Source organism: Mustela nivalis (genome assembly GCF_964662115.1).
Source record: "Mustela nivalis genome assembly, chromosome: 19".
NCBI classification, from domain to species: domain Eukaryota; kingdom Metazoa; phylum Chordata; class Mammalia; order Carnivora; family Mustelidae; genus Mustela; species Mustela nivalis.
In genome coordinates, this window is record NC_139038.1 from 5,644,663 (window position 1) to 5,671,173 (window position 26,511).

The 26,511-nt window shown below is 55.1% G+C and overlaps 2 protein-coding genes and 1 long non-coding RNA gene across 3 annotated transcripts in view; 2 read left to right on the forward strand and 1 right to left on the reverse strand.

Moving 5' to 3' along the window:
* Positions 1-867: 867 nt before the first annotated feature.
* On the forward strand, positions 868-9,957 carry BRI3 (brain protein I3). The gene is made up of 3 exons (XM_082712800.1): positions 868-1,219; positions 1,772-1,874; positions 9,545-9,957. Exons 1-3 carry the CDS (start codon positions 1,078-1,080, stop codon positions 9,675-9,677), a joined length of 378 nt encoding a protein of 125 aa, XP_082568926.1. The 5' UTR covers positions 868-1,077; the 3' UTR covers positions 9,678-9,957.
* A 176-nt stretch (positions 9,958-10,133) lies between these two features.
* BAIAP2L1 (BAR/IMD domain containing adaptor protein 2 like 1) overlaps positions 10,134-26,511 on the reverse strand; it is a 92,755-nt gene continuing 76,377 nt past the window's right edge. The window contains exons 10-15 of the mRNA XM_082712754.1: positions 24,441-24,648; positions 23,699-23,779; positions 22,207-22,387; positions 12,316-12,353; positions 10,263-11,881; positions 10,134-10,223 (exon numbers count right to left, since the gene is read on the reverse strand). Coding sequence (XP_082568880.1) covers positions 11,806-11,881; positions 12,316-12,353; positions 22,207-22,387; positions 23,699-23,779; positions 24,441-24,648 — 584 coding nt within the window. The 3' untranslated portion in view covers positions 10,134-10,223; positions 10,263-11,805. The remainder of the gene's footprint in view (positions 10,224-10,262; positions 11,882-12,315; positions 12,354-22,206; positions 22,388-23,698; positions 23,780-24,440; positions 24,649-26,511) is intronic.
* On the forward strand, positions 12,360-26,424 carry LOC309854090. The gene is made up of 2 exons (XR_014306092.1): positions 12,360-21,080; positions 21,938-26,424. It is a non-coding gene; the product is annotated as an uncharacterized lncRNA (long non-coding RNA).

Genomic DNA, 26,511 nt, shown 5'->3' on the forward strand with positions numbered 1-26,511 from the left:
GGCGGCGGGGATGAGACTGCTACAGTGAGGGAACCCAACCTAGTGGTTGGTCTTTGCGTCAAGTTTAGGCCACTCCCCTTGTTTGAGCCTCGGTCCCCGGCTGCGAACTAGGGCTAAAAAGTACCTCCCGGGTTTTTGTGACGATTAGCAAAACCGACGAACGACGGAGGGACAGTGCTTGTCACGTAGTAGGTGCTCAGTATTGAGTTTTGTCCCCAAGCGAGTAATTATTTGTTATCAGCGGCTACAACTCCTAGAAATTACCTAATTCAATTTATCAAGAAGAAAACCGAGGGAATGAACATCAGCTGAGCGTGAGCAGGCAAGGCTGAGAAAAAGCACGTGCTGCTTTTTTCTGCAGGAGTCTGCGCTTCCACGACCCGGGTCGCCGCCCTGATTGGGATCCCGGGTCGCTCGGAACGCGGAGCCTCCGACCCCTTTGCCCCGGAGCGGTGACAGTCAGGAGACGGCCGGGGGACTCGCCCCTCTGGACTCTTCTCCTGGCCGCCCCGGGCCTCTACCCTTCCCTGTGGTGAGTGGGCTCGGGGAATCAGATGTCCAGCCGGCCAAGGGGGTCTTCACTCGGAGATGGGTGGAGCGGGCCCAGGCGCTGGAAGGGGCGGAGTCCACGGGCCATAGAGGTTGCGACCCCAGTGCGAAATCTCCTTTGCATTCGTGTTTGTGGCGCGGAGTCTCCCCTCGGGCGGCGGTCTCTGGGCCGTGGAGCGGGGGCGGGGAAGAGCGCGAGGTCAAGGCCGACAAGTGTCCGACAGGGTGACCAGGGGCGGGCGCGGCCCCTTTAAGACGCCGCTCCGGCCCCGCCCCGCGCCGCACCCCCGCCGGGAGCCGCGCCACGTGACCCGGGTCTTGTGACTGGCCAGGGGGGAGGCGCGGAGGGGAAGCCCGCGGCGCCCGCCTCCGAGAGGGGCCCAGCCCCGCAGCCGCTGCCGCCGCCCGGGAGGAGCGGGTCCCGCCGCTGGGTCCGGGCGTCCGCGCGAGTCCGAGCCAGCGCGGGAGCGGGAGTCTTTGCGAGAGTCCGGGCGGGAGCCGGGCCGGGCGCGGTGGGCGCCGCCCGCCATGGACCACAAGCCCCTGCTGCAGGAGCGGCCGCCCGCCTACAACCTGGAGGCCGGCCAGGGCGACTTCGCGTGCGGCCCGCACGGCTACGGCGCCATCCCCGCCGCGCCCCCGCCGCCGCCCTACCCCTACCTCGTCACAGGTGCGCCCGGCGGCCGGCGGGGAGGGTCGGGGAGGGCCGGGGTCGGGGCTGGGCGCCGGGTCCACAGCCCTAGGACCAAACTTTGGGCCCGGACCTGTGGCGACCTTTAACCCCGAAACCAACTTTTCTCCGGACGCCGCTGCGGCGGGGGGCGCGGCCCGGCCGTGCCCGGGAGGGGGGGGTTGCCCATGCGGGCGCTGCAGAGGGGCCGCGAACGCCGAGCTCGTGGGGACGACGGGGAGGTGGGGCGAGTGAGTCTCCCGCACCGGGAGCCCGCTCTCGGGCCCTCTGCCGGCCTGGGGGTCGCGAGCCCTGGGCCTGCCCAACCCGCGATGCGCCGTGGCCTTGTTTCCTATTAACTTCGTTAACCAGGTGCCGTCTGTAAATTAGCCCCGGGTAAAGCCCATAGCGGGCACTTAGTGGAGGCGGGCCGTTGTCTGGATTTTGGAAAGGATAAGTTTGGGTGCGGGGCGGGGGGACGGCAGGAGAAGTAGCCCTCAGACTAAGCAGTTTTCCTCCCTGCCCCGTTCTCATGTGCCTTCCTGCCCACAGGGATACCCACCCACCACCCCAGGGTCTACAACATCCACAGTCGAAATGTCACCAGGTACCCTGCCAATTCCATCGTGGTCGTTGGAGGCTGCCCAGTCTGCAGGTATGTCACAGGCCGGGGTGGGGGGGCTGGCCCCCAGAGCTTCAGGAAGGCAGACTCGCTGGGAGGTGGGTCAGTCTTGGGACAAGCTGCTGACCTGCGGTGTGGGAGAGAGTGGGTTCATTTGTCCTTAGGTGTCAACGTTGTTTCATGGGTCATCAGGGAGGGGTTTTCTTTCCTGCAGAGTTGAGTGGTTTTGGGGTCCGTGAGTCCCAATTGAGTGGGATGCAGAAATGTTAACACCTGGTGTTCCTGGTTCTGGGACCAGCATTTGATATTTGAAGGTGGTGCTTGCTTGGGCAGCACATACACTAAAATTGATTCTTGAAGGTGGTGGGGAGGTTTCCTTTTCCTGGGCAGGGCAGCTAGAAGTGCCCTGGCAGGAGAGCCCTGACTCACATGGCCAGAGAGTCCAGGGATCCGGAGGTCCAGGAGGCCAGGGGAGCAACACCCAGGCCGGGCCGTTAGCGGGAGGATGATGGAAACACCATGGTTCTTTGTGTGGGGCAGGAGCTCTTTTTCGTATTCTCAAACCAAAGCCTCCAGGGTCTCACAATTGTCCTTGTGGTGTGAGAACTGCAGCTAGCTACGTGCTTGTTCTGTGTGGGTCGTGAGGGTTCAGATTCAGCTGAGACTTGGTCCTTGCTTGCCTGATGCAAGAGTGCAGGTCTTCAGCTTGTCTGGCAGAAGGAAGTTGAAGTCTCCGAGGTGAAATTGAGAAATGCTGGTTTCCATTTAGACTTAACGTCAAAGGTGTATCTGGAAGGCCCAGAGTGGAGTCAAGGGGGAAGTTAAAGGTTTCAGAGTCACAGGGGTCACTGTGTGGGAGAAGGAGGGCCGCACAGAGATGGGGGGTCGGGGGCTGGACTCCAGAGCCAACCGGGGGCCCAGTAGCAGGGGCCTGTGGGGCAGGGACCTCGTCTGTAAACTCAGGACAGGTGTGTCTTTTGATACGGCTTTGGGGGACCGTGAAGGGGGTTGGGGGAAAGACAAATGACTTGCACCCTCGTGGGCACCATTCTCTGTCGGCACCTGGGGGCATCACAGCTGTTGGGATTTGAAGGCACGAGGGTGGCAAGAATGGACGTGGCCCGAGAGCTGGAGGAATGCTGCTGGGCCGGGCAGGGCTTGGGGCCGGGTCGCCTGTGAAGCGAGCCACTGGGACTCAGGGGGGCCTGTGTGCAGAAGGGGGTGATGGGAAACTCCCTGTCTTTGGCTTTGAGGCTGGTGTTGGGTGCTCAGAGCCCTGGCTGTGTACACAGTCCTGTGGTGAGAGTCCCTAGTCGGGCCAGCTGGAGGATTCCAAGGGCCTATTTTTGGGCGGGAGAATCTTGGAGTGAACTCCCCAGTTTAGGAGGAGGCTCAGAAAGGTGTCTGGGCCAGAGCGGTCTGGCTGGGATCTCAGTGTCTCTATGCCGTGGCTGAGTGCACATCCCAGCCGGTGCCCAGCCTGTTGCAGGCGCTGCATTCGGATCTCGGCTCTGTTTTCCCGCCCGGGAAGTGGGGGTGTCTTGGGGTGCTCTGTGAAGCCCTTCCTGGCCCAAGCGTCTGGGGTGAGAGTAGCCGTAAGGCCCCTGAGGCTGCTGCCGAGTGGGGAGCGCTTTCCCCAGCTACTTCCCGTTCCCCAGAGTCAGAGGCCTGTGGCTTCTGCTGACTGGGGTCCCAGAGCCCTAGTCCTGCAGAATCTGGATCAAGGTCAGCTTCCTGAAGGCTGAGGTGTGCGGCACCCGCAGTGGGGGTGGGTTTTTTCGCGTCGGGATCACTATCCTGTCTGTCTCTGGGGGGAAGGAGGGAGGAGGAGTTCTGAGAGCAAGTTTGGGGACTGAGTTGGGGCCAAAGGCTCTGATTCCCTCTTGGCCTGTCCCCGGCGTCCCTCCAGTCTGTGGACTGTCAGTAAGGCCCCGCCCCCCAGCACTTGGGTGCTTCGGCTCGAGTGTTCCCGCCTGCTGCCCGCCGTGCCCTCTGCTGCTGGAGAGCGGGTGGCCCCTTGGCTCCGGGAGGCCTTTCTCTGCCTTTGCAGTGGTGGGGTGTGGGGCCAGCTTCCTCGGCAGCGGGCGGGGGGCCTGGGAGATGGGCAGTGGGAAGCGGGGGGAGGCCAGGTTGGGGAGTGGGTCCATGGCCCTGGGGTGGCTCCCCTATGGGGAGAGTGGAGAGGTGTCCCCTGGGGCACAGCCCAGTGAGGCCACTGTCTGGCATCTGGGCTTGGGAGACAGGCCCCTTGTCATGTGACCGCGCTGTCTCCCTTTCCATCCAAGCTGCCAGGCTGTGTCCCCTTCCCTCCCTGGTAGCTTGGCAGGGATTTGCCCAAGTCACACGTCTGTGATTCCTTCTGAGTGAGGCTTGGCATAAGAGGCCTGTGTCACTTGTCAGCTTGGCCATCATCTTAAGCAGCTTGACCCCATCTTCCCTTTTTAGTGGGCTCCGAGAACGCTTTGCCTTGGAGCCCGGCGGGGGCGCGCGCGTCTCGTTTCACCCCCGTCTGTCCGGACTCGCGCCGTCTTGCCCAGCCAGGGCTTTGGCCGGGCCCCGGCCTCTCTGCAGCCGATCCTCCCCTGGGGGGCCTGGGCTGTCCCTCGATGCAGGAGGAGAGGAGGTGGCACCCCCGGAGTCTGGGAGCCCAGGTCTAGCTGGGTTCACCCTGGGCTGTGCGGGGCAGCCTGTCGGGAGGGCTCAGTGGGCAGCATGGGTCAAAGGCCAGAGCGTGTGTAAAGCAGCAGGCACCGAGCCGGCCGGGTGTCTCTGGGCATTTAGTTTTGGGGGTAACTGGAGGGGTGTGAGGAGATCCAGAAATGAGTGGGGCCTTGGAAGCCAAGAGAGGCTCAAGGAACAGCTGTCAGGGTCGGATGCTTACCCAGAAGCCCGAGCGGTCAGGTCCCAGGTGTCAGCGGGGGAGGGGGCTGGCGACCCTGGAAGAGCCCTGGTGGGGGGCAGAGGCAGGCTGAGGGTACATCCAGGGCATGGGGGGACAGGGTGGGGTGTGTGGAGGGGTCCTGAGAGGAAGGTGTCTGTGACAGAACCTGGGGTGTCTGATAGTGGGCCGCAGGCGGGGGCTGGGGGGGCCCCAGCTCGTGGGGCATCTAGTTCTGGCCTTGGCCTTGCCCTGAGGAGTGGGCTGGGCCTGGGCTGCCTGGAAAACAGGCTGCTAGGATGGGCCCTGCCCACGGCCTCCGGCTTGTGGGTTCTCCCCAGCCTGACAGGGCAGCAGTGCTCCGCCTGGGACTCGTGCCCTGGCTGGCGCTGGCCAGGGTGCGCAGCTCGCGAGTGCCGGGGCCTCTGTGGGTGCAGGCCTGGGCTGGGGTGCTCCGCAGCACCTCCTGCGGGCCGCCCTCCCCCGGGCACCCGCCCTGGGCGCTTCTGCTCCGGGAGGCCTGTAAGTAGTGGAGGCTGTTGGGACAGCAGAGGACAGACAGGGCGCCTCCAGGCGGGGTGAGGTCCGCGGTGGGCTGTGTGCTTTGGGCATCTGGTCCCCGAACCTCTGCTCCGGGCTGAAGGCCGCTGGGACGAAGTCTCTGCTTTCTCTTCCCTGAGGAGACTTGGGCTTCCCGGGAGGGCCGGTCTGGGCTTGCTCCTGGGGTGCATCGGGCCTGTGTCCTGAGCAGCCAGGCCGAGCGGGGGCTGCTGGACTTGTGGCCCTGAAGGCCCCGGGGCTCTGGGGTGCGGTTGCCGTGAGGAATACGGAGGCGGCCTGGGGACTGCGGGGTCTGCTGGTGGCCGATGGCCGGTCCCGGGGCCGCTCGGCGCTCAGTCCCCTCGACCTCTCTGGGCCTCTCTGGGCCGGTCTGCTGTCCCTCGGGAGGCGGGAGCCCCGTCCTCTGCTCGCGGAGAACCTTGCCCAGGCCCGCCCCGGTCAGACGGCAAGTGGCCGCCGCTTTCTTGGTAGGGTCGGAGTTGGGAGTTTAAAGAAGCGTTTTCAGAATTTGTCAGTTCCCAGTTTCTCCAGCTTCCACATCCTTCCCTGACCGCCCCCCCCACCCCAGTCTGTTGCTCAAGAGCGGGGCGGGCCTCCAGCCTCGGCGGGGGCGGCTTGCTCAGTCGGTTTGGGTTCCGAGCCAGTGGAGAGGTGAAGCTCGTTCTGAACTGACCCGGGCTTTTCGGGGCAGGAGTGGGGGTGGTCGGAGAGGAAGAGTGTGTGACCCCGTTTGCAGGAGGCAGTCTGGGTCAGGGTTGTCCTGGGACATCCCTTCCCTTCTGGGGTGCCCATGGGGACAGGCACTGGGGACAGGTTTGTTCTGCCACCAGAAGTCTTGCTCCATCAAAAGTGGCCCAGAGATCAGATTGTGTTTCTCTACTCAGAAGATTCTGGATCTTTAAAAACTTTAAGTACGCCAGCATGGTTATTGAGGTTGGGGGCAGTACCCATGGTGAGAACATTATTTTTGCAACAAGACGTGAATATTCACATGAAGAGGATGAATTATGACCGTAAATGGCCTTGAGGTAGTTCAGGTCACAGGTGGCTGCCAGGCGTGTTCGCTACAAAGCTATAGTCAAGTTCTTCCAGAGTTTTCTATTGTGTGGAAGAGGTGTGTGGACTCCTGGGTGGCAAGTGTGGTACCTGAGGGCTGACCCCATGCTTGGAGGCTTCCGCTGGCTGGAAAGTGTGTCGGGTTCGGGTCGTTACCCCGTGGAAGGTGGTTTGGTCGCGGACTTGCTGGAGGGGACAGCCCCTCGTCCCTGAAGGGAAAGGCCCTTGCTCTTCCCAGAGACCTGTGGCCAGGCCGTGTTTAGAGTGTGGGGAAGGCGGACGGGGTGAGCCTAGGGCTCTGGCCCGGGCAGGTGGGCCGGGGGAGGGCGCCCCCGTCTGCGTCTGACAGTGCTCCTCAGGGAGGACAGAGGAGCGGGGGCCCTCGTTGGCCCACGTTAGCCACTGCTCTGCTGCTGGGAAGCGTAGTGCTCGGGCAGGGCCGGTCCCTGGCCTCACGGGCAGAGAGGGCCTGGGGGTGCCCCTGCCCCCTGCGTTTCCTCCATTGCGGGCCGCGGAGAGCCGGGTCTCGGAGATGCGGGGGATAAGTGGCCCGACAGCCGCCTGCGCCCCGACGGGTGCCCCGTGTAGGGAGGCGCGCTAGGCCGCGCCCATAGCTCCTGCCCGCGCCGCCCCTCCACTGCGGGGAGACGGCTCTGGGTGCGGAGGGTTGGAGGACAGCAGGACACGCCTTGGGCCTGGCCTCCTCCCAGGCATTTGGAGCTTCGAGCGGTCGCGCTGGGTTCTAGGTTTTGCTAACAACTTCGATTCTCAAGTGGGCTGATGTGGAGTTGTCCAGCCTCGGTAGGTGCTCGGCCAGGTAGTCCCTGTCCTTGGGCCTCACTCGCCCCTGGAGGGCAAGGCCTCTTCCACACTCCTACAGAGTGCAGGCTGCTCTGGAAGGTTCTCAGTTGGTGCTTGCGACCCAGCTGTGAGGCCTGGTTCATTGCTGCCCTCCGCTTTCTCCTTGGGCATCCTAACTGGCGTGAGCTGGTGGGATTCTTGGGATTTCGGCTGCGGGTGGAACTTAAGAGGCCGAGAGAGAGGCGGACGGGGGTCCTGGGTGGTACCAAAGCTAGGGGTGGGTGCGGTCCCAGGCCACCTCCAGCTGCTGGGAAAGTGGCTTGATTAGCTTCCACAGTTGCAGGAGCTGTTGGCGAGGACGGTGGACAGAGCAGGTGCGTTCCTGTCCCCGTGTGTGGCCCAGGACCTCCCTGAAGCCTCAGTCCCGGGCAGCAAGGCCGCTGGCGTTTTTTCAGGTGGGGCAGGTGTGAAGTGGGGTCTGCACCGTTGAGTCTGGCTCCCAGGGACAGGGACAGCCACCAGGGGCAGAAGAACAGTGTGGGGACCTGGCGACCTTGGCAGTCCTTGGAGGACTCCAGTTGCAAGACTTGTGTAGCAGCATAGACCAGAGCAGACAACTCTGCGGACGGAAACTCAGGCTTGATCAGCTCCCCCTCTGCCCAGCCTTGCCTGCGGCCCGACCGTCCACACACAGGCCAGCGTGGGAAGCGCCCGCTGGGGCAGTGCGACAGGGTCTTTACCTCGGGGTTTCTCGGACTCCTGCACTGTGACTCCAGGATGGGCGGGGGGTAGGGAGTTTCCTCAAATTAACTAAAAAAACCTTTTCTTTTCTGCAGAGCTTACTGGGGAAACTGGGGTTTCAGGACGAGCCCATTGGTTAGCGGTGCTACAGGGTCCTGTCCCTTGCAGACGTTCTAGGCAGCTCCTTCCTGAGTGGGTAGGACAGGAAGTGGGCATCGAGTGTCTTTGTCTTAAGATGCTGCCAACCAGGCTTCCTCAGTCTAGTTTGTTTCTCGTGACTCTTGGCCTGGCGCCTGCTCGGCAGGGCAGGGGGCGCGGGCTGGAGCCCTGGCCCAGCGGGGTCGCCACTGCTGTGGGCAGGAAACTGCTCCGAAGGGGCGGGGGCAGGTTTGGCATTTGGAGTGGAGGAAGCCGTCTGGTGGCGTTTCACCTTGACACTTGACCTTCTGTTAAGCTGAACCTTCTCTCTCTGCGCACAAGGTGGCAAAAGGAGGAGCAGCCGCTCCCAAAGCCTTGTGGGCACAGGAGGTCCTCAGCAGCATTTGAAGACAAAGGAGCGGAGGTGTGGGCCGAGGGAGAGGCTTCCGCCCCGTGCAGGCAGGGGGCTCCGGGAGGGCAGCAGGGAGTGGGGTGGGGGGGTCAAGTCTGTCTGCTTACTGGTCTACCTCCTGTCAGCCCTGGGGGATTTGGCATGTTTGTTCTGGTGAATTCTGGTGAAGTGCCTTGTTCACAAGGGCTCTTTGCTCACAGAGTGGTGGATGAGACTGGAGGGGTCTCTGGCTGCCTAGGGAGGAACTTGGTTCTCTGGAATGTGAGGCATTGTTCATTAGGGCTGAGCTGGCTGTTATTTTAATTTCAGCTGTCCAGAACTTTCTAGAAGTAAGAAGCAGTCACAGAGCTGAGCATATGGCTCCTACTTCCCACCTTTGGGGCCTCTGAAAGTAACCCTGGAATGGGAGCGGTGACTTCAGGTCACTGAACCTACAGTCCTAGCACAGGGTTGGGGTGACAGCCCCTGGGCATGTGTGTGGTGCACACTGAAGGTAAACTTGACTTTGTGAAGAAGAAATGGGAGATTAAATTTCTCAAGATAAGTGGTCTTCTTAGAGACCTTGTAAATATGGCTGATTTTAATCCTTCACTAAAATCTATGGTACCTTTCCCCCAAACAGAATTCTAATACCAGTTTTTCGAATTTCCCTCTAGAGGATGGAAGAATGAAATTTTTCAACAGTGGGGGAAAATACCCTAAAATGATTCCGTTTTCTTGGTCTAACTTCTTGATCTAGGATTTTTACAGAAACTAGCATTTGCTTCTTGTTCCCTTTTGTAACGGAGGAGATACCATGGTAGGTAACAAGGAAAGTGAATTTTCTTGTCAAGATGTGAGGATTCCTTCCAGTAACTCCCCCCTCCCTTCAGTGGATTCTGGAGTAGCGGTGGGGAGCAGTCGCGGGCCGCCTCCTGCGTGACCTGCGCGCGTGACAGCTGGGTGGGTTAGTTGCTGGGGGCAAAGACGGCTGGGGACACGGTCACTGAGGCACTGGGGCCACACGTGCTCACGGTCTCTGTCCCCTCTTGTGTGGGGGGCCGAGGACAGAAGGGCCTCCCTAGGTGTGGCTCTGCCCAGCGCCCTGACGTGAGTGCCCCTCTCCTCTCTCCACAGAGTCGGGGTTCTGGAGGACTCCTTCACCTTCCTGGGCATCTTCTTGGCCATCATCTTATTCCCATTTGGGTTCATCTGCTGTTTTGCCTTGAGGAAGCGAAGATGCCCTAACTGTGGAGCAAACTTCACTTAAAGGGAACACCACACCTGGCTTTCCTATATCCAGCTGTCTTTTTCTAATGTAAATGTCATGTACAGTAGCTTTATTTGATTAAGCTTTCAGGACTGTTTTGTAAAGCGAGGTGAGATAGATGGCGTGAGCTGCGGTTTCGGGGGCGCAGGGGTCACAGCGTGGGGACACAGCAGCACTGCTCCGGGGTGAATGACAGCTCAAGCACTGCTTTTATTTTTTGCAGTCTTCAATTTGAGGAAGGTGAGAAATACTGTTTTAAATAAATGAAATTCATACCATTGTTTACCTGGTTCTGCTTTTTCAGTGTGCACACACCGCTACTGTATAAACAAACTTGTGTACATGTTTGAAATTTCCCGTAGCCAAACAGACTAGAATAACATATCTGTCGCCTGGCTTCAGCGTTGTCCAACTCCTGGCAGATGTTGATCTAGTCCTCTGAAGACAGCTCATGAGTGTGCTTTCCAAATTTTATTAATACAATAAAACATAATACCTTGACATTTATAGAGCGCGCACCTCTGTGCCAGGACCTAAGAAGCCCCCCTCCTCGGTGAGGCAGGTGAGTGCCCCGCACCCCCGCACCCCCCCCCCCCCCCATTCTGTGAGGGCTGAGACGCAGGCGCCAGAGAATCTCCGTAACACAGCCGGACGATCCCGAAGCGCAGAGCCCTGGAGGTCGGGGCGGCCTCGCCCCCACCAGAGAACGCTGCGTTTCCATGAACCCTCCCTCTTACTCAGATGGTGGGAGAAGATGTCGTTCTGTCTTGTCTTTACTGGACCGGCTGGCGCGTCTTCGCTCAGGACGGGCGTTTGCCCACAGAACTCGGCCCTGGGTGGGGTGGCCGGGTTCACCGGGCAGGCAGGCCAGGACCAAGAACGTGAACTGTCACACGCTTCCACTGGTTTACCTGCATTTGACTGTGACCACTTTGAAGCTTATAGAAAACGGTTGGATTTATGGCGAGAGCCAAGTTGCTGTGATAAACGAGGCCCTCCCGGCGCCAGCACAGGGCAGGGGCTGGCGGCACGGCGCGCTGCGCCCTCCTCCGAACCGGTGCCGGTCTCTGGCAGCCAGAGGTGAAGGTGGCCACGGGCGCGACTTCCCCAGTCAGAGGGCACAGTGGCAGGTCTCAGACGGGAAGCAGACGACCTCCTCGCAGCCAGCGGCACTCGGGCTTCGGGCTTCCCGTGTGCTCTTCGGAGGGGCAGGGGTCAGAACGATTCAGAAATGGAGAAACTGGGACCCCAGGATGTTTCCGAGTTCACTAGCGACGGAGGCAACTTCGGGCAGCTGGCGCCGCGGGGACACTTGCTCACAGCAGGCCCTCGCCTGCACGTGGGTCAGGCCCAAGTGCAGCAGGGCCTGGTGTGTGGTCACTGGTCAGTCCAGTCCGTAACTCCGACCTGCCGAGCCCAGTAGCTCCGGAGGTGCAGGAGCACTAAACGCCATGGCTGTGACAGGAGCAGGCGAGACATCTGTGTGCTCTACAGCTACGTCTAAATCGAGGGCAGCTTGGGGATTCCTCCATCTACGTAGCTCTACATTTGATTAAACAATTTAAATTTTTTAAGTTAAAAGCTTTTTATATAATCTCATAATTTATATTGCTTACAGTTATGATTTGCATGCTAAGATGCAAATTTACACATTTCTTTTAGATAAACGTCATAATGCTAGGTAAGAGCACATGCTTTATAAAATAAAACTGTGGTCTCCTTTGCATTCGGATGCAGAAAGCCAGTCATGAAAGCACAGACTATCCCTTACTCTGGCTATTTAAAAAAAATCAGAATATTTAAAAAATGATACAGTAAGGATTGGAACCAAATTTGCTGCCTTTGGATGAACAGAATAGGTATTTTAAATGATTGAGTTGATCACTAAACTATTACTTCTTTATCTTCTTAAAGACAAATGTATCAACCCAACTATGTTAAACTGAGAGAACGCGTTGATTTGCTCAAGTAGAATACAGTTAAAATCAGGCACCCTGTGGCGAAGCTTTACAACAGTTACAGCGCGCATCGGACCGGTGTCATTCTCCCGACCGGTGTCATTCTCCGACCGGTGTCATTCTCCAAGCGGGAACTTCACGTCGGAGGAACGGGCGTTTGGAGCCCGCCTTCATCGGATGATGGGCGCGGAGCGGTCGTTTGTCACCGTCGGTCGGAGTTTCACAGTGGCAAAGGGGTTTTCTCCGCTGCAAGGGGAGGAAAAACACGGCTGCAGAAATACTACGAGATGGAAATTTCATTTTAAAAGAGCTATGAACTACTGTCCTCCTCCTGAAATTCTGTGGCTTCTGTATAAAATTCTGGACGTTTTGTGAACACGAGCGTTTCTCTCTTGCCACCCACCCGTTCTGCTCTCCAGAGCTGTAGGTGCTGGGGTGGGAGTGCCACCAGGACAGGGTCTGGATTAAGCTGCCCAGCGCACCCGTGACCAGGCTTCCTCCCCACTGTCCCCCCTCGGGTCCCAGGCAAAGACGGCAGAGCTCCCAGGCTCTCCTTCCCAGACTGATGAGCAGAAGGTGGCCGCATCCCTCTTAGACCCCCCGGCCCAGGCCCAAGGCGCCTCAGGGTCGTGCCTCCTGGGCTGCTCACTGAAGGCCTCCATGGACTTAGTTCAACGTACCTGAGGAAAGGCGGCTTTGCTGTCCCATTCGCATCGTTCTGTGAAGATAAAGACAGAAGTTTACGGAAGGCTCATGAAACTGGGGCATTTTTCACAAGACCTGAAGGTAAAGCCATCTCAAGCATAAGGGGCTCTATAGCTGGCTGATGCCTGTTCCACAAAGTGCCCTGCAGTCTCTGTCCATCTGAGACCATCTCCGTGTCTAAAGTCATGTAAAGAATAAGGGCAGGAACCGAAGACCTAAGACAAGGAGGGACCCTCACAAGCTCTGGAAGAACTCAGACTCGGGCCAGGACATGTGGCCCCTCACCAGTGGCACTCCGGCCGCATGACTGTAGTGACCACGGTTGGGTTTTTTGGAGACTCATCCTGAATGATGCCGTGAAAAGACAGTAAAAATAAGACCTTGCTGGGTTTTGGTGCCCAGACTGATGCCAACAGGCAGCCAGAGATCTGGTAGAAAGTTCCAGAAGGCAGAGAGGAAATGGAATGATGGCAACACTGTTTTTGCCTTCAGAAACTGCCAGAGTTTAGGGGTCTCCCAGTGTGGCTGGGACCAGGGGTGTGTATGGACCTTCTGTCTTTCACTCTGTTAGCTTGCGGGCTTGACACGTTTGCTTTAAATCTGCTCTGGCTGTTCCAAGAAATCACTGGCCCGAGCTTGTGGGGCTAATTCTCCAGATGGCGCCCAGGAGAGGGCAGTGTAACACCGTCCGAGCAGCAGGTCCCTGGGCCAGACCTGACAGGCCTGAAAGCTCCGGGGACTCCTGTGGTCTCTGGGTCGACCTGAAAGCTCCTCCCACCTCCTGCTGCAGCCTGGGGGTCAAAGGCCATACTCGGTGGCAGAAGCCCAGGCCAGTGCTCTTTCTGGATGCTCCTCTTGGGTGCTGGCCATACAGACTCCCGAAGTAGAGTAGGGGCTGTGGGTACCTGGGCCACTTCCAACCCGCGCCTGCTGTCTCTGTGCCTCCGAGGACCTCAGAGTGTGACTCTGAGCCCTGCGGCCAGCAGGGTCATGCCAGCGGGGAGCCCCTGCATTAGGAGGCACCCTGAAGCCCTGTCCACGTTTCACTGACGCACAAAGCAGCTGCCCCGCTCAGCACGTCCTAATAGGGCTTTAAATGGCTGCAAAGTGGTTTCTTCCTTCCCCAGCAGGTGTCAGAGTAAGTCATTAGAGGGGAAGTGCTCATACTTTAGGATGGTTACAGGCTAATTTATAGTTTATTTAAAAAGCACCAGGATGCCTGCCCTGCAGCGCTGCACGTGCACAGACACCGGCAGCGGTGTAGGGCCTTGGGCAGAAAGCCCCCTGCAGGGGAGGCTCTAGATCCCACTGGGAAGAGGCCGCCTGCAGCCTCCCAGCCAGGAAAGCACACTTTCTGCCCCGCCAGACTCCCCTGGTGTGGCCTCTAGGGGGCATGTGCTTGGCCCCAGAGACATACAGCCCTCCTGCTCCCTGACAGTCTCATTGGAAACCACCTTCTTCCTCCCTTTCCTTGGGGGCGGCACAGTCTCCCTGCCAGGTGCACCTGCAAGTCCGAGGAAAGCTCTGCCCCCTGAACTGGAAACCAGACACATAGCTCTCCCTGAGGACCCACAAGCAGCCCTCCGGGGGAAGACTGACAGCAGGAAGGCCTGCTGTGCCGCGACGGGCCCAACTCAACGGTACAGTGAGGTTGGCTACATTTTCACGAGCTCTGCCGCCTGAGTACTTGGCCTAGACATTTGAGAGAAACACACACGGCGGCAGAGAGGCGTCATAAAAATCAAGTGCAAGAAGCAGCAGCTACTTGAGGGAGAACGAGAGGCACTCAGGACAGCCTGGAGCCATTCAGTGCTGGGGCAAACCCGGGACCGCTGTGATCCCCGCGCCCTGGTCCCAGCAGCACGCGTGCACACGGGCCGGGACCCACCCCCAGCCCCAGCCAGGACACTCGGAGCGGTCCCTTCAGAACCACCTAAACATCTGTCAGCAGAAGGGACGACTGCCTTTCCTCCCATGAACGCCTTACGACAACGGAGCGCCGCGAGGGCACGCTGCACGGGGGGGTTCGGGGAGGACCACACCAGATGGGCCAGTCTGGACTGGGGGAGGGGACGGTGTGTGTGTGTCAGGGGAGGCAGCTGGCAGGTAACATCTTGATCTGGTGCTGGTTACATGCTGTTTTGTGAAAAGTCACACATCTTCCATATATGGTATTCTTCAGTGTTTACTTAAAAAAAAAAAAAAAACACCCAGACATTTTCAGAAAGATTTCTCCCTTAACCCACTGCTGTGGTCACAGCTGACTGCTGTCCCCAAACCTGCCCCTCCTCCCGCTCCCTTTTCTGCCAGTGAAGTGTGCCTCCAGGCCACGTGGCACGGACACCGCTTGGATCAGGATCAGGATCTTCCCACCTCAAACCTGACCACACAGCCCCATCCCTTGTGCTGCCTCCAAACGTTCCAACCAAGCCTGTCCCTCTGCTGCCTCCCCTGGGCCGTGTTGTGGGGCTTGGGGTCCCTGGTCTATGTACTCCCCGATCCTGTCTTTTCCTCTGTCCTGGGTCCCTGGACTGGGCCCGTCCCAACAGGGCGGCTGTGGGCCCTCGGCCTCTCCGCACAGGCTGACGGGGCTCTGCAGGCCGGGAGCCACCTTCTCTACACGCGCAGCTCCGGGCACACAGCACGTGCGAGCCCGTGTCTGCAGAGCTGAGTCCCCCAAGGTCACGCAGGCAACAAGCAGAAGAAGTCACACCCCCGCGGGCCCTGCTGGGAGTCCGCACTACACAGCTCACAGCAAGCCAGACCCCTCGGCTCGCAGGCACTGCCGGGCGTCCCCGCTAGGCAACCAGCGCCTCAACAAGACGGGGCTATCGAGTGACGAGACCAGGACCCAACACGGGCGAGGCATGTCATCAGCATGGACCAGGATACCCATAAGACAGTAAGGGCAGTGAAGGCCTTAGGCCTGACCAGCAACAGCCTACAGCCAGCTGCTGATGGCCGAGTAGGAAAAGGCAGAAAGGGGACACATCTTGTGATTCTTTGCCCCAGAAAACCTAAAAGCTGAGTCCACCTTGAGCGGGCACTGTCACAGGCTGTCCGCTCCCCCTCCCTCTCCCACTATCCAGATTTCTGCTCGGGTGTCTCCCGCGTGCCCATGTGCCTTCAAGGGGACTCCTTGGTCCCAGCTTCTGGGTGGTCCAGTCAGCTGAGACCACCCAGCAATGTAGCCCATTTTCTGGCCACAGGTAGAACTTAGGTGAGACAGGGACCTCTGTGGCCCAGCAAGAATGCTGAGTGCGGAGCCCACATACCCGAAGCCAAGATCAGTGATGAGAGGGCCCTGAGGCGGCCTCCGCAGCGACGCTCCCTGGGCTGCCGCTCCCATGGAACCGGCGGTGCCCTTCCTGCTGAAGCTGCTGGAGCTCGGCTCTTACGGCACCGCCAGCCGCCCGGACAGCTGGTTCTCAGCTGCGGGCGGCACGGACCTCTTGAATCATCTCCGAACTAGTTCAACCCCTTATTCCTCAAATGGGGACACTGAAGGCCAGACAGGGAAGAGCCAACCGCCCTGGGGCAAGGGCTCTTTTGAAACCAAGGTGCCCACCCTGGAGAGTAGGTGCAGACAAAGCCGCGCCCCGGGCCCCTCGCTCAGGCGGCGATCGCTCTGAGAAGCAAGTGTGTGTGGAGAGGGGCTGAGTTTCCCAGGAGCGTTTCTGAGCCCGGTTCTCCATGTGCAACAACTCTGCTGCGGTGACAGTTCGGTCCTGGGGACCTCCCCCCCCAGCCCCCAGGGAGAAGTGGGGATGTCAGAACATGCTGGGGCCGCCACAGAACTGTGGGGTGGTGGGTGCAGGAGCACCCCCTCCTCTACAGCAGACAGCTCCCAGGCCCGGGTGTTCGGTGTCCTTAAGCCGAAGGATCCTGGTGCTTCAACAAAACCCTACATGAAACTGGCATTAACGAACGGCTGTACATCAAAAAACACGTATGAAAGCATGAAGATGCTTTGCCAGCTGCCGTGGATCCCAGCATTTGGCTGACATAGAGCATACCTTTCCCTACCATCATTAGCTGGCTTACACATCTTAGTTTAGGAAAAATAAATTATCAGCTCTTTGGCGGAAGGACTTTTGAGATACAAAATTCTAGGACCGTGTGCCCAGCCCTCAGGGGCTACCAGGCAGGCCGCAGTCACGCTCCATGCTTCCCAACCAGCACATTCCTAGCTGCGGCTTTTACACGGAACACCGTTCTGTTCTGGACGCCCTATACCCGACTGTCCAATATGGGTGTGCCCCACTACCCATATGGCTATTCGCATTAAAATTAAATACAAACACAAACTCCTTAGTTGCGTATCCACTTTTTCCAGTGCTCAACAGCTATTGTCCTGGGCAGCCCAGATCTGGGATATTTCTGTCTGGCCATAAATTCTCCACTTATCGCCTTTGCCCAGGCCCTGATACGGGAGGATTAGACCCTGTGCCTCCTGCTGCTCTTGCGAGAGGCTACTGAGACCGGGAGGCCTGTTCTGACGACTGGAGCTTCCCCTGCTCCTGAGGTCATTTCTTTGGAGCAAACCAGTTCTTCCATCTTTCCCTGGGGCGGGCCTGCGTGTTTCAGTTTTGTTGTTGGAGCCCCGGATCTGACTAGCTAGTGAGGCAGCAGCCCCTCTGACAGAACGGGGTCCGCAGCGAGGCACACGGGCTGCCCTCCGTGACAGAGTTGTGGGGTTTTCTGCAGTTTGTAGAGGATCTTGAAATACTGCTTCAAAACATGTTCGTGATAGAAGTGGAATATAAATCAGTCTTTTAATCTCACTGTGCATCTGTGAAGCACTGTGTACTTATTTTCGGGTTATTACCCTCTTTATGGTCTTACAGATAAGGAGCAGTGACTGTCCTGAAGAGGGATGGGGGAGGGAGCCGCTGAAGCCACGGCGGGGGGTGCCTTGCTCAGGGAGGCCCTCGAACCTTGTGGCCTTTGCTGATTTTTAAAAGCCAATTAACAGTATATCTTGTGACCTTGATTAACTGTTTTCCATTATCCTCCAGCTCACAAAGACAAAAAAAGCAACCTCTCGATGTCTCAGGAACAGCACAAGAGGACAGTGGCATTTGTCTTAGCAAGTGTTCAGATGGGGGCGGGGCACAGAGGAGCAGAGAGCTGAGGTCTTAGAGCTGGGGGACCCGTCGTCGGGGAAAGGACCTCTGGGGCCTGCTGCTCCGTCTGTGCCTCCCCGTCTCCCCCGGCCTCCCAGCCTGGGAGTTGGAAAGCTGGGTCGGCCCCGATCGCATCACACACCAGCCGGGCAGTGCTGGGGCTCGTCTGGCGCCCACAGATGCTTTCTGATAGGAGCACATGCTCTGATTCTCCCGGGTGCGAAGCTGGGAAGGGAGGGTAAAACATTGAAAATAAATTTACCTATAGTTTTCTTAAAGGAGATATAATGTGGTGCTACCTGTGCTCATCCTGGAAGTGAAATTACAGATACTTTGGAGCAAAACAAAAATTCCCTGGGTTATTTTTATAAGCAGGAAGAATGTTACTTTTAAATAAGCTATTTTAAAGAAGGTGTCATGATTAGATATTTTAATTTTTACAAACTCGGACTTTGCTCTTTAACTTAGACCCGCAGCTGTGACTGCAAGGTGGATTTAAAGGAAACTTCTTTTCAGCATGTGTTTATCCAGCAAATGACAACATTTGAGATTAAAAAAAAAAATTATCTGTTTACTAGTGCACGGTTACCAATAAATGTTGTTAATTGGAGAGCATCCTTATTTCTGTCTCAAGAGTGGGATAATTTATCAATTTATCTATATTAGAATTCTATTTTTTTTAGATTCTTAGAAAAATTTTATTTATATGGATTTTATTTATTTGAGAGAGCACAGAGGGAGAGGGGGAAGCAGACTCCCCCTGCCCCCACTAAGCAAGGAGCCTGACACGGGGCTCCACCCAGGACCTTGAGATAATGACCTGAGCTGAAGGAAGACACTTAATCAACTGAGTCGCCCCCATATTAGAATTTTAGAAAAAATTTTCACCATAATGCCACTTCCTTCTATGTTTAATACAGTAGACAAATAATGAAATTTCTTCCACTCATGGAAGAAAACTACTTTTTTTCCCCAAAAGTGAGAGGACGGGTCTTTCAAATTGTAGGTACTTTAAAAAACCATAAAGTAACTTCATGATCATCCTTATAGGGCCCTGATTATTTTGCATTATTCAGAAACCCCCAAACAAATGTTTTTCTAGTAGTTACATGTGTAACTAAAGTGCAGATAAGAATTTCCTTCCTTCCTTCCCCTCCCCCCTGCCTTTTTAAGAAAGTTTATCGAAAGATAGTACAAAGCTCCCAGGAGGGTGGGGACCTGAGAGGGTTGCCCAAAAATGTTTTCCTTTTTTAAAGTTTGCATGTCAAAAATCTGGAGCTCAAAATTTAAAAAAAAGCAGCTCTAAAATATATGAACATGCACAAACCAGAACTGCTTCCAGAGTTAAGAGAGAACAATGGTTTCTCCCAAGTAGGCTACACCAGCTGGTCACTGGCTCTGTTGGTCCTTACCTCTTGAATTAACGTGTCACCCCTTCCCATCTCCACGGATCATGACCCCGCTGCGCACTCTCCCTGGACAACCACACAGCCTCCCGCCCCATCTTGAGGCTCCAGGGCATAGCCCGAGGACACCACCACCTGCAGATACCACCCAGGAGGACGGAGGAAGGAGAGCATGCAGCCCACGCTTCCTGGCTCGGTGTGCTTCTCTCCTGGCCTATCCACCCCACCACTTCTCTGGCTGTGGCCCTGGACCATACTCAGCCACCTCAGTTCCCAAAACACACATCTGGAAGGCTCTGTGTTTTGTCAGAGCAAGAGCTAAAGGAAGACCTTTAGAACTTGGCTCAAATACCTGCCTCCAAGATGCCCTCTGATGTCTGCCAGGAGCCCGAGGCCTCCCTCCGTCCCTCCTCTGACAGGTGTGTCCCTCTGGATGGACTTGTCACCACCGCCGATGAAATGCTCTAACAAAACCAACAAAACTGGCAAAGAAACAAAACAGTAACAACTGACTCCGATCCAGGGGGAGGACACAGGAGAAAGGGGAATGTGCTTAAGGACCCCAGGTGGATGCATTTAGCGAAATCCAGCCTGGGGCCACCCTCCAGGGCCAATAATCTGGTTCTGCCAGATCAGTTAGGAGGAAAAAGAGAAGGGGAGGCCGTAGATAAAAAACACTCGTCATGAGACTCAGTGACCAACTGCAATGTATGGAGCTGGCCTAGATCCAGACGCGAACAATACTGTTCAATTTTTAATAAGATAATCAGAAATTTGAAGTGACTGATTGATGATACCGAGGAATTACTGCCAATTTCTAAAGATACAATAATTGGTATTTTGGTCATGTAAAAATAAAAGGTATTATTATATTTAAGGTGTTTAGACATGAACTAACAAAGTATGGAATTAGCATCAAATTGATCTGGGTGCGGCCAGGGGCAAGATGAAAAAAGACTTGGGGAGCACCTGGGTGGCACAGTCCGGCATCCAGCTCTTGGTTTCAGCTCAGACCATGATCTCATGGGTTGTGGGATCAAGCCCCACGTCAGGCTCCACGCTCAACTTGGAGTCTGCTGGGGATCCTCTTCCCTCTCCCTCTGCCCCTCCCCTGATTGTATGCACACACATATGTGCTCTCTCAAATAAATCTTTAAAAAAAAATGGCTAGTAAATGAATTGATAATTGTGAAAGCTGGGGGTGAGAAACATTAGATTATTATTTCCACTTTTTATTATGTTTGAATTTTTTCCTAAAAAAAAAAGCTGGAAATCAAACAAAAACAGGAGAAGGCACTATAGACAGGTCACCCCAGAATGCAGTACCTTGTATTCCTGGATCCTGAGCTGTGAGACATGCAGTTTTAAGGATTTTTTTCCCCCCGTCCCAGCAAAAGGAATTTTTGCCTTTTAAAAATGTCTTAAGATCCAAAGAGTCTGAATATCGTTTTAAAATGTTCTAGGACATTTAATAAAACAGCATTTGATATCTTTGTCCATCCAAGCAATTTCTCTTCCATGATAACACAATGAAAAAGCTCCATTTTCAACACTGTGTGTTATTCTTTTGAAAATAATTGTTAAGTATCTGGAATAACTTGGAACGATAAAGGAACAAACAATGTATCATATAGTGTGCTTATCTGAGAAGCCAAAGAGGTTGAGAGATCACAGAGGGAGAGGAAGAGGGAGGAGCAGATTCTCTGTAAAGTGCAGAGCCCTACATGAGGCTTGATCCCAGGACCCCGGGATCAGGACCTGAGCTGAAGGTTGACACCTGACTTACTGAGTCACCCAGGCACCCTGAGCCAAAGACATTTTTGAGTGAGACAGAGAAACCTTGCATTTCCCGGGTCAGAACGCACCACTGCAGTTTATGATGAGGCAGGCATATTCCAAAACACCTGAAGGCTCACAACGAATTGCAAGGCATATTTTACGAGTTCCCATTCCCTGTGTGTTTCCAGAGACTGCACTCATGCACCGGTCCCAGCTGAACAAAGGCCTCCAGTAGTACTGACGATGGGGCAGAGCTGTGGAGCCACGTATCCCATGAGAAGCAGGGAGATGCCTCTCCCTGCACAACAGAAAGGACCAAACAATGGCCATAAAAGAAAAGAGTAGCCGGTACCAATGCACCGACAAACTGCCTGCGGACCGCCGACAGAACCCAGGGTTATTTCTGGGAGGAAGCTGCCAAAAGCACAGGTGAGGCGGGCTCCGGGGCGGCCGCCGTGCAGCCCCGGGTACCGTGTGTGCGCTCTCACCCTCCGGGTCACTGGCCTCTCCATCCTTCCCCTCCTGACAGCACAATCTATCCTGGGAAAAAAATGAGAACACGGACCCCCGGTTCTCAATTCTCCGTCGTCTCGGAATCTGGGAGCGGGCCAACATGTGCCCTCCTCTGCTCCTTGCGTCAGGGAATCTCCCCCTTTGGCCCCTACATGATGGACTCCTCGCCATTCAGGTCTCAGTTCCAATGTCCCCTCCTCAGGGGTGCAGACACAGTCGTGGGCTGCCCGGATCAACAGGGAAACGCGGGGAGCGCTGCCCTGGGCCATGCAGGCCCTCTGGGACGTCGCCCAGCTAACGCTCTCTTGCCTGGGATGCCAGCGACCAAGGCCTGTCTCCCCTCACGGTCCAGCTCCACGCCACCCCCCCACAAAATGCTGCTCCCCTTCATAAGCGCCTGCACGCACACCAGTGCCATCCCTGTCAGCTGTCACCCCAACCCCGCTGTCCTCTCACCTCGTTTAAATTCTCTGCCCAGCTTCCATCTCCGGTAACTGTTATTTCTCCTCGTCTGCTTCCCGCCACTAGACAGTAAGTTCCCAAAGAGCCCCAAACGGGTCCTGTATATCTCTATACCTTGAAAGCCAACACCAGGGACCCGTGCTCAGCAGACCAGGTGCCACAGGAATGAAGGGACTCTGGGAGCCCTCGGCCCCTACGGTCTTTCTTACGGGGTTATTTAGGGTTACAGAGAGTGTACCTGGTACAAAGTAAGCACTTTCTGAAGACAGCAAAGATAAAGTTACCACTTTTAACCTAAACTCTTCCTTCAGGAAATGGTATGAAAATTGAAGAAAATACAGAAAAAGCGGTGAGGAGACTGACAGACTGCTGCTGGGACCAAAGGCGCGGAGGGAACAGCTGATACCATCGGAGGAGCTACATTTACAGATAAAATACAAACACCAGGACTGAAGTCCAGAAGCTGAGCGGCCGCGAGAGGGTGGGAGTGAAGAGACGGGGACAGTGCCCCCCCCCCCCAGGGACACCACCGCCGTTCACGGTCGGGGTACACGGCATGTTACCCCGCAGCTTCACTCACAGGAGATGTGGCTTCTGGCTTGGACACCAGTGCTTTAAAGGTAGAGATACTTGTGGAACCATCTGCTCTCTTATCTGCAGCCGCTCCCAAGGACAAACATTCGAGGTAATCCGGTGGGGGGATGACGACGCGGCTCTTCTCAGACAGGTTCACGGTGCTGATGCTTCTCACCGGGGCCGGGCTACCGACCGACGAGCAGAGAATACAAGTTACAGAAGATCCTGCCACCTGAATCTCAAACACCCTAGATATCCCAGGGCCAGAACTACAGTAGATGAACCATCAAACGGCATGAGACAGGGGAGGACGAGACCTGCGTGTGCGCACACAGTTTGCTACATGAAAAATTCCGTGAAGTTTTTACTGGTTTATAAATGTACGCTCGAAAAAACTGAATTAAGAACTGGCTCTTGATTAGTTTAAGATCAGTAAGAAAGTGAAGACTATAGCAAAAGTCTTAGCAAAACATTGAGCATTCCAGATTTGAAAAACAAAACAAAAGCCCCCCCAAAAAACCCTCAGCATTTTAACATCATAAATACAAAATGCAGTTTTCACTCCGTGGCCTGGTGGCAGGTGAGCTGTTCTGCCAGGGATGAGGACACACAGATGACACACAGCAGGACTCGGAGGGGGCATCCAGTGTGGTGCTCAAAGGTCTGCAGGGACAGCTGGCTGGGTTAGAGGGTTTCTTTGAGATGGGAAACACTGAGGACGGGGCAGTTCAGGGTAAAGATGAGAAGTGCAGTGTGGAAGTGTCATTTCTTTCTTTCCTTCTTGTGGCAGGAAGGGGGGAGGGGGAGGGGGAGAGAGAGTGTGAGAAAGAGAGAGAGAGACCCCTAAGCAGACGCCATGCCCTGCAGGGAGCCCGACTTGGGACTGGATCTCATAACCCTGAGATCGTGACCTCAGCTGAAATCAAGAACTAGACGCTTAACCAACTGAGCCACCCAGGTGCCCTGGATGTGTCACTTCTGAGGACCCACAGGGGAACCAACTACAGCAGCTGACACACATACAAATATTCAGAGCTAGGCGTGGAAAAGACCTTCCTGGGTTCCAGCCTTGGCTCCACCTTTCTGTGCCTCAGTGTCCTCAATTTTAAAGTGGGGACCTACCTCATAAGGTTGTTTTAAGAATTAAACAAGCTAATCAGTGTAAGGCAATTTGGCACTTCCTAAGCAGTAATGGCGATGACGCTCACCTTGGATTTAGTGAGTTGGTGGGGGGTGGGGGGTGGGGAGGCAGTGGGTGGTTCCAGAGGGCTGACAGGAGGGTGAGGAGCAGAGTCTGGGAGCATGTTCCCACAGCAGAAACCACCAAGGGAAGAGCTGTGTGGGGTAACAGTCCTCCTTTTGTACTCTCCTACACGACTGGCGGTCTCCCTGTGGGGCTACTACACAGTCTAGATAGAATTCTGATATGCCCAGAAACATGAGATCAAAGGTGAGTTTTTTGTCACTGGGAAACAGGAGCCACAGTCAGGTCCTACCTTGGTGTGGGCACGCTCAGGGCCTCCTCTGCATCTTCTTCCTCCAGCAACTTTGTGTAGGATGCTGGGAACCAGCCCCTCCTACAGGTGAGGAAGTAGGAAAAAAAGGCCTGATTGTGGGGTCAGCAGCTGACAAGTGAAGGATAAGCAGGGTACAGAACAGCTCAGACATAGCTCAGGGGCAGACCAGTCCATTTTCACCACATCACACAATGTGCATTTTATATACAGCATTAGTTTCATTTGGATTACTTTTTTTGGCCTTTTTCCACATTTATTTAATAGCTGAATAAGCTACCCAGAAAACCAATTTAACCAGCTTATAGTAAGGCCTATGCACATACTCATGGCTGAAATGACGATGCTGGCATTTAAACTATTTATGAGCTAAATCTTAACAAAATCCACCTGATGTGCAGATTATCCTTGAGAAATCCGAAGTTTTGTTTTTTTTTTTAAACAAGAATTATTTAAACTACTTTCAGAGGTGACTTCATATGACCTGTTCAAGTATCAAATTCATCTATATATGCACAGACACACAAACACATATAGAAAATAGCCTGGGCCAGAGTAACTGCAATGAAGTAAACCAGAAGCATAACTAAACCATGAACTTAACTTTGGTAAAAATGCTCCTGTGACCACAAAGACAAGTTGCCACTGAAAGGAGGTATGAGAGCTCTCTGAAGCCCTGGGCAGCCCTGACCGCCGTGGGGACAGCATCTGTCCTGAGACTTACACTTTGGTGGTGTCGTGCTCTCCGTAAAGCCAGCCGTCCTTCTCCTCTGGGACAAGCAGCGTGAGGATGTCTCCCTGGGCGAAGCTGAGCAGGGTCTGGTTGGAGCCGGCGGTGTGCGGAAAAATGGTTTTTACTTTCTGCTTCTTCATCATGTTCAGTCCAGTTGCAACAGAAACTGATCGCTGTAAACTGGGATCATCTGAAGAATCTGGTGAAAATGCACACAGCAGTGGTCACCTTTCAAGGACTGATAACAAGTTCCAACAAACCAACCCCAGAAAAGCCACCCACTCTCGCCTGCCAGCACTCCTGCTGCTGCTCCGCGTGTGCTGTATTTCCACACCTTGAACTCTGCCTGGATGGACAGGGACCACAAGGAACTGAGGCAGAACCACAGCCTGAGGTCTCCCACCGAGGAGGACCCTTGGGGCTAAATGCTCTTTTCCAGGTGGAGAGGACTCAGTGCGTGCCAAGCCTCACCTGCACTCTGATTTAATCAGAGGCAAAATGACGCATCGCTAGAGGGTCTGATGCTTTCCTCGCCCTACTCTCTCCCAACACGAACCCCAAGGCAGCGTAGGGCATCAATGCAAATCCCACTAAGAACAAGAGGAGACTGGAGATGCAGATGTTCTCGCTGTGCAACTGCTCAACATCTCACCTGCAAATGCAGCAGGGACCAGCACGTTTATGGAACCCTCCCTAAGTGCCAGGCCACGCTCTCAATGCTTCACGGCTTCTGAAGGAAGGCGTGGCTATCGGTCACCGTCCGCAGTGACTCACCGGGATCCCAGCTAGCAGGCCAGCATGGGGTGTGGGTGGCCTGACTCCACAGTCACTGCACCATGTGAAGAGTGCCTTGCTGTACCTTTGGGTCTCAGTTCCGGCACCAGCTGATACTGACCACTCCAAAGAAACAGAATTGCTCTCCTGAAACTCTTCTCTCTGATTTCACTCAGCAGCTGCAAATGCTGCAGTCTTTGTGCTCTCTCTAGCACGTGGCTCCATCTGGTTTGATCGCCATGACTTTCATGCCTTAGGGTCCCGTGAGATACCCCACACGGAGAGGGGTCTCTGGGTGCCAGACTCTGTCTACACAGAGCGGAGCCTAAGCAAAGCTCTGAAATCTCTGCAAACAGTAACTTATCCTGATTTATTGAAAAAGCATCAACAGAGTTAAGAAACTTAAGCAGTCAGAACTTAAGTGTGCAAAAGCATGAAGTTCTCTGTTAGACATGATGAAAAATACTAAGCTTAGTGGTAAGATGAATAACCATAATTTTGTCACGTGAACTTTTATAGTTTGTTTTATTGAAAAAGAAATTTCATTACAACTGCCAACAAATATGGCACATGATATGAGGTTCTTTGCACATTATATCCCATTTTAAAATTAACACCTTTCCATAGTAAGTTTCCTTCCTATAAACATCAGTCAGTACATGGAATTAGAATTTGTCAAAGAAATGTGTCCTTATAAAATGTCTTATGGTTTTATAATAAACTCAGACCTTTATTTACTTTGAAGTATAAGTTTCAATAAGGCAGAGGTGCCTGGGTGGCTTAGTTGGTTAACCTTCTGCCTTTAGCTCAGGTCATGATCCTGGGGTCCTGGGACTGAACCCCGATCAGGCTCCCTCTCCCTCTGCCCCTCCTCCCTGCTCGTGCCCTCTCAAATAAACAAAATCTTCAAGAAAAAAAAAAATTGGGGGGGTGGCTGGGTAGCTCAGATCATGATCTCAGGGTCCTGGGATCAAGTCCCACACCGGGCTCTCTGCTCAGCAGGGGGCCTGCTTCCCCCACCCACCCCTCTCTGCCTGCTTCTCTGCCTACTTGTGATCTCTGTCAAATAAATAAATAAAATCTTAAAAAAAAAATTTTTTTTTTTCAACAAGGCAATGTTAAATGTGTGCTACCACATATGTTTATTTACCTCTACCTCAGGGTAACACTTATCCAAAATATTAAAAAATTTTAAAAGGTGCTTTATTTATTTTTACCAAGCTGATTTTATAGACTTTATTTGGGACAGGGGGATGCAAACAGAGGGAGGGGCAGAGGGAAAGAATCT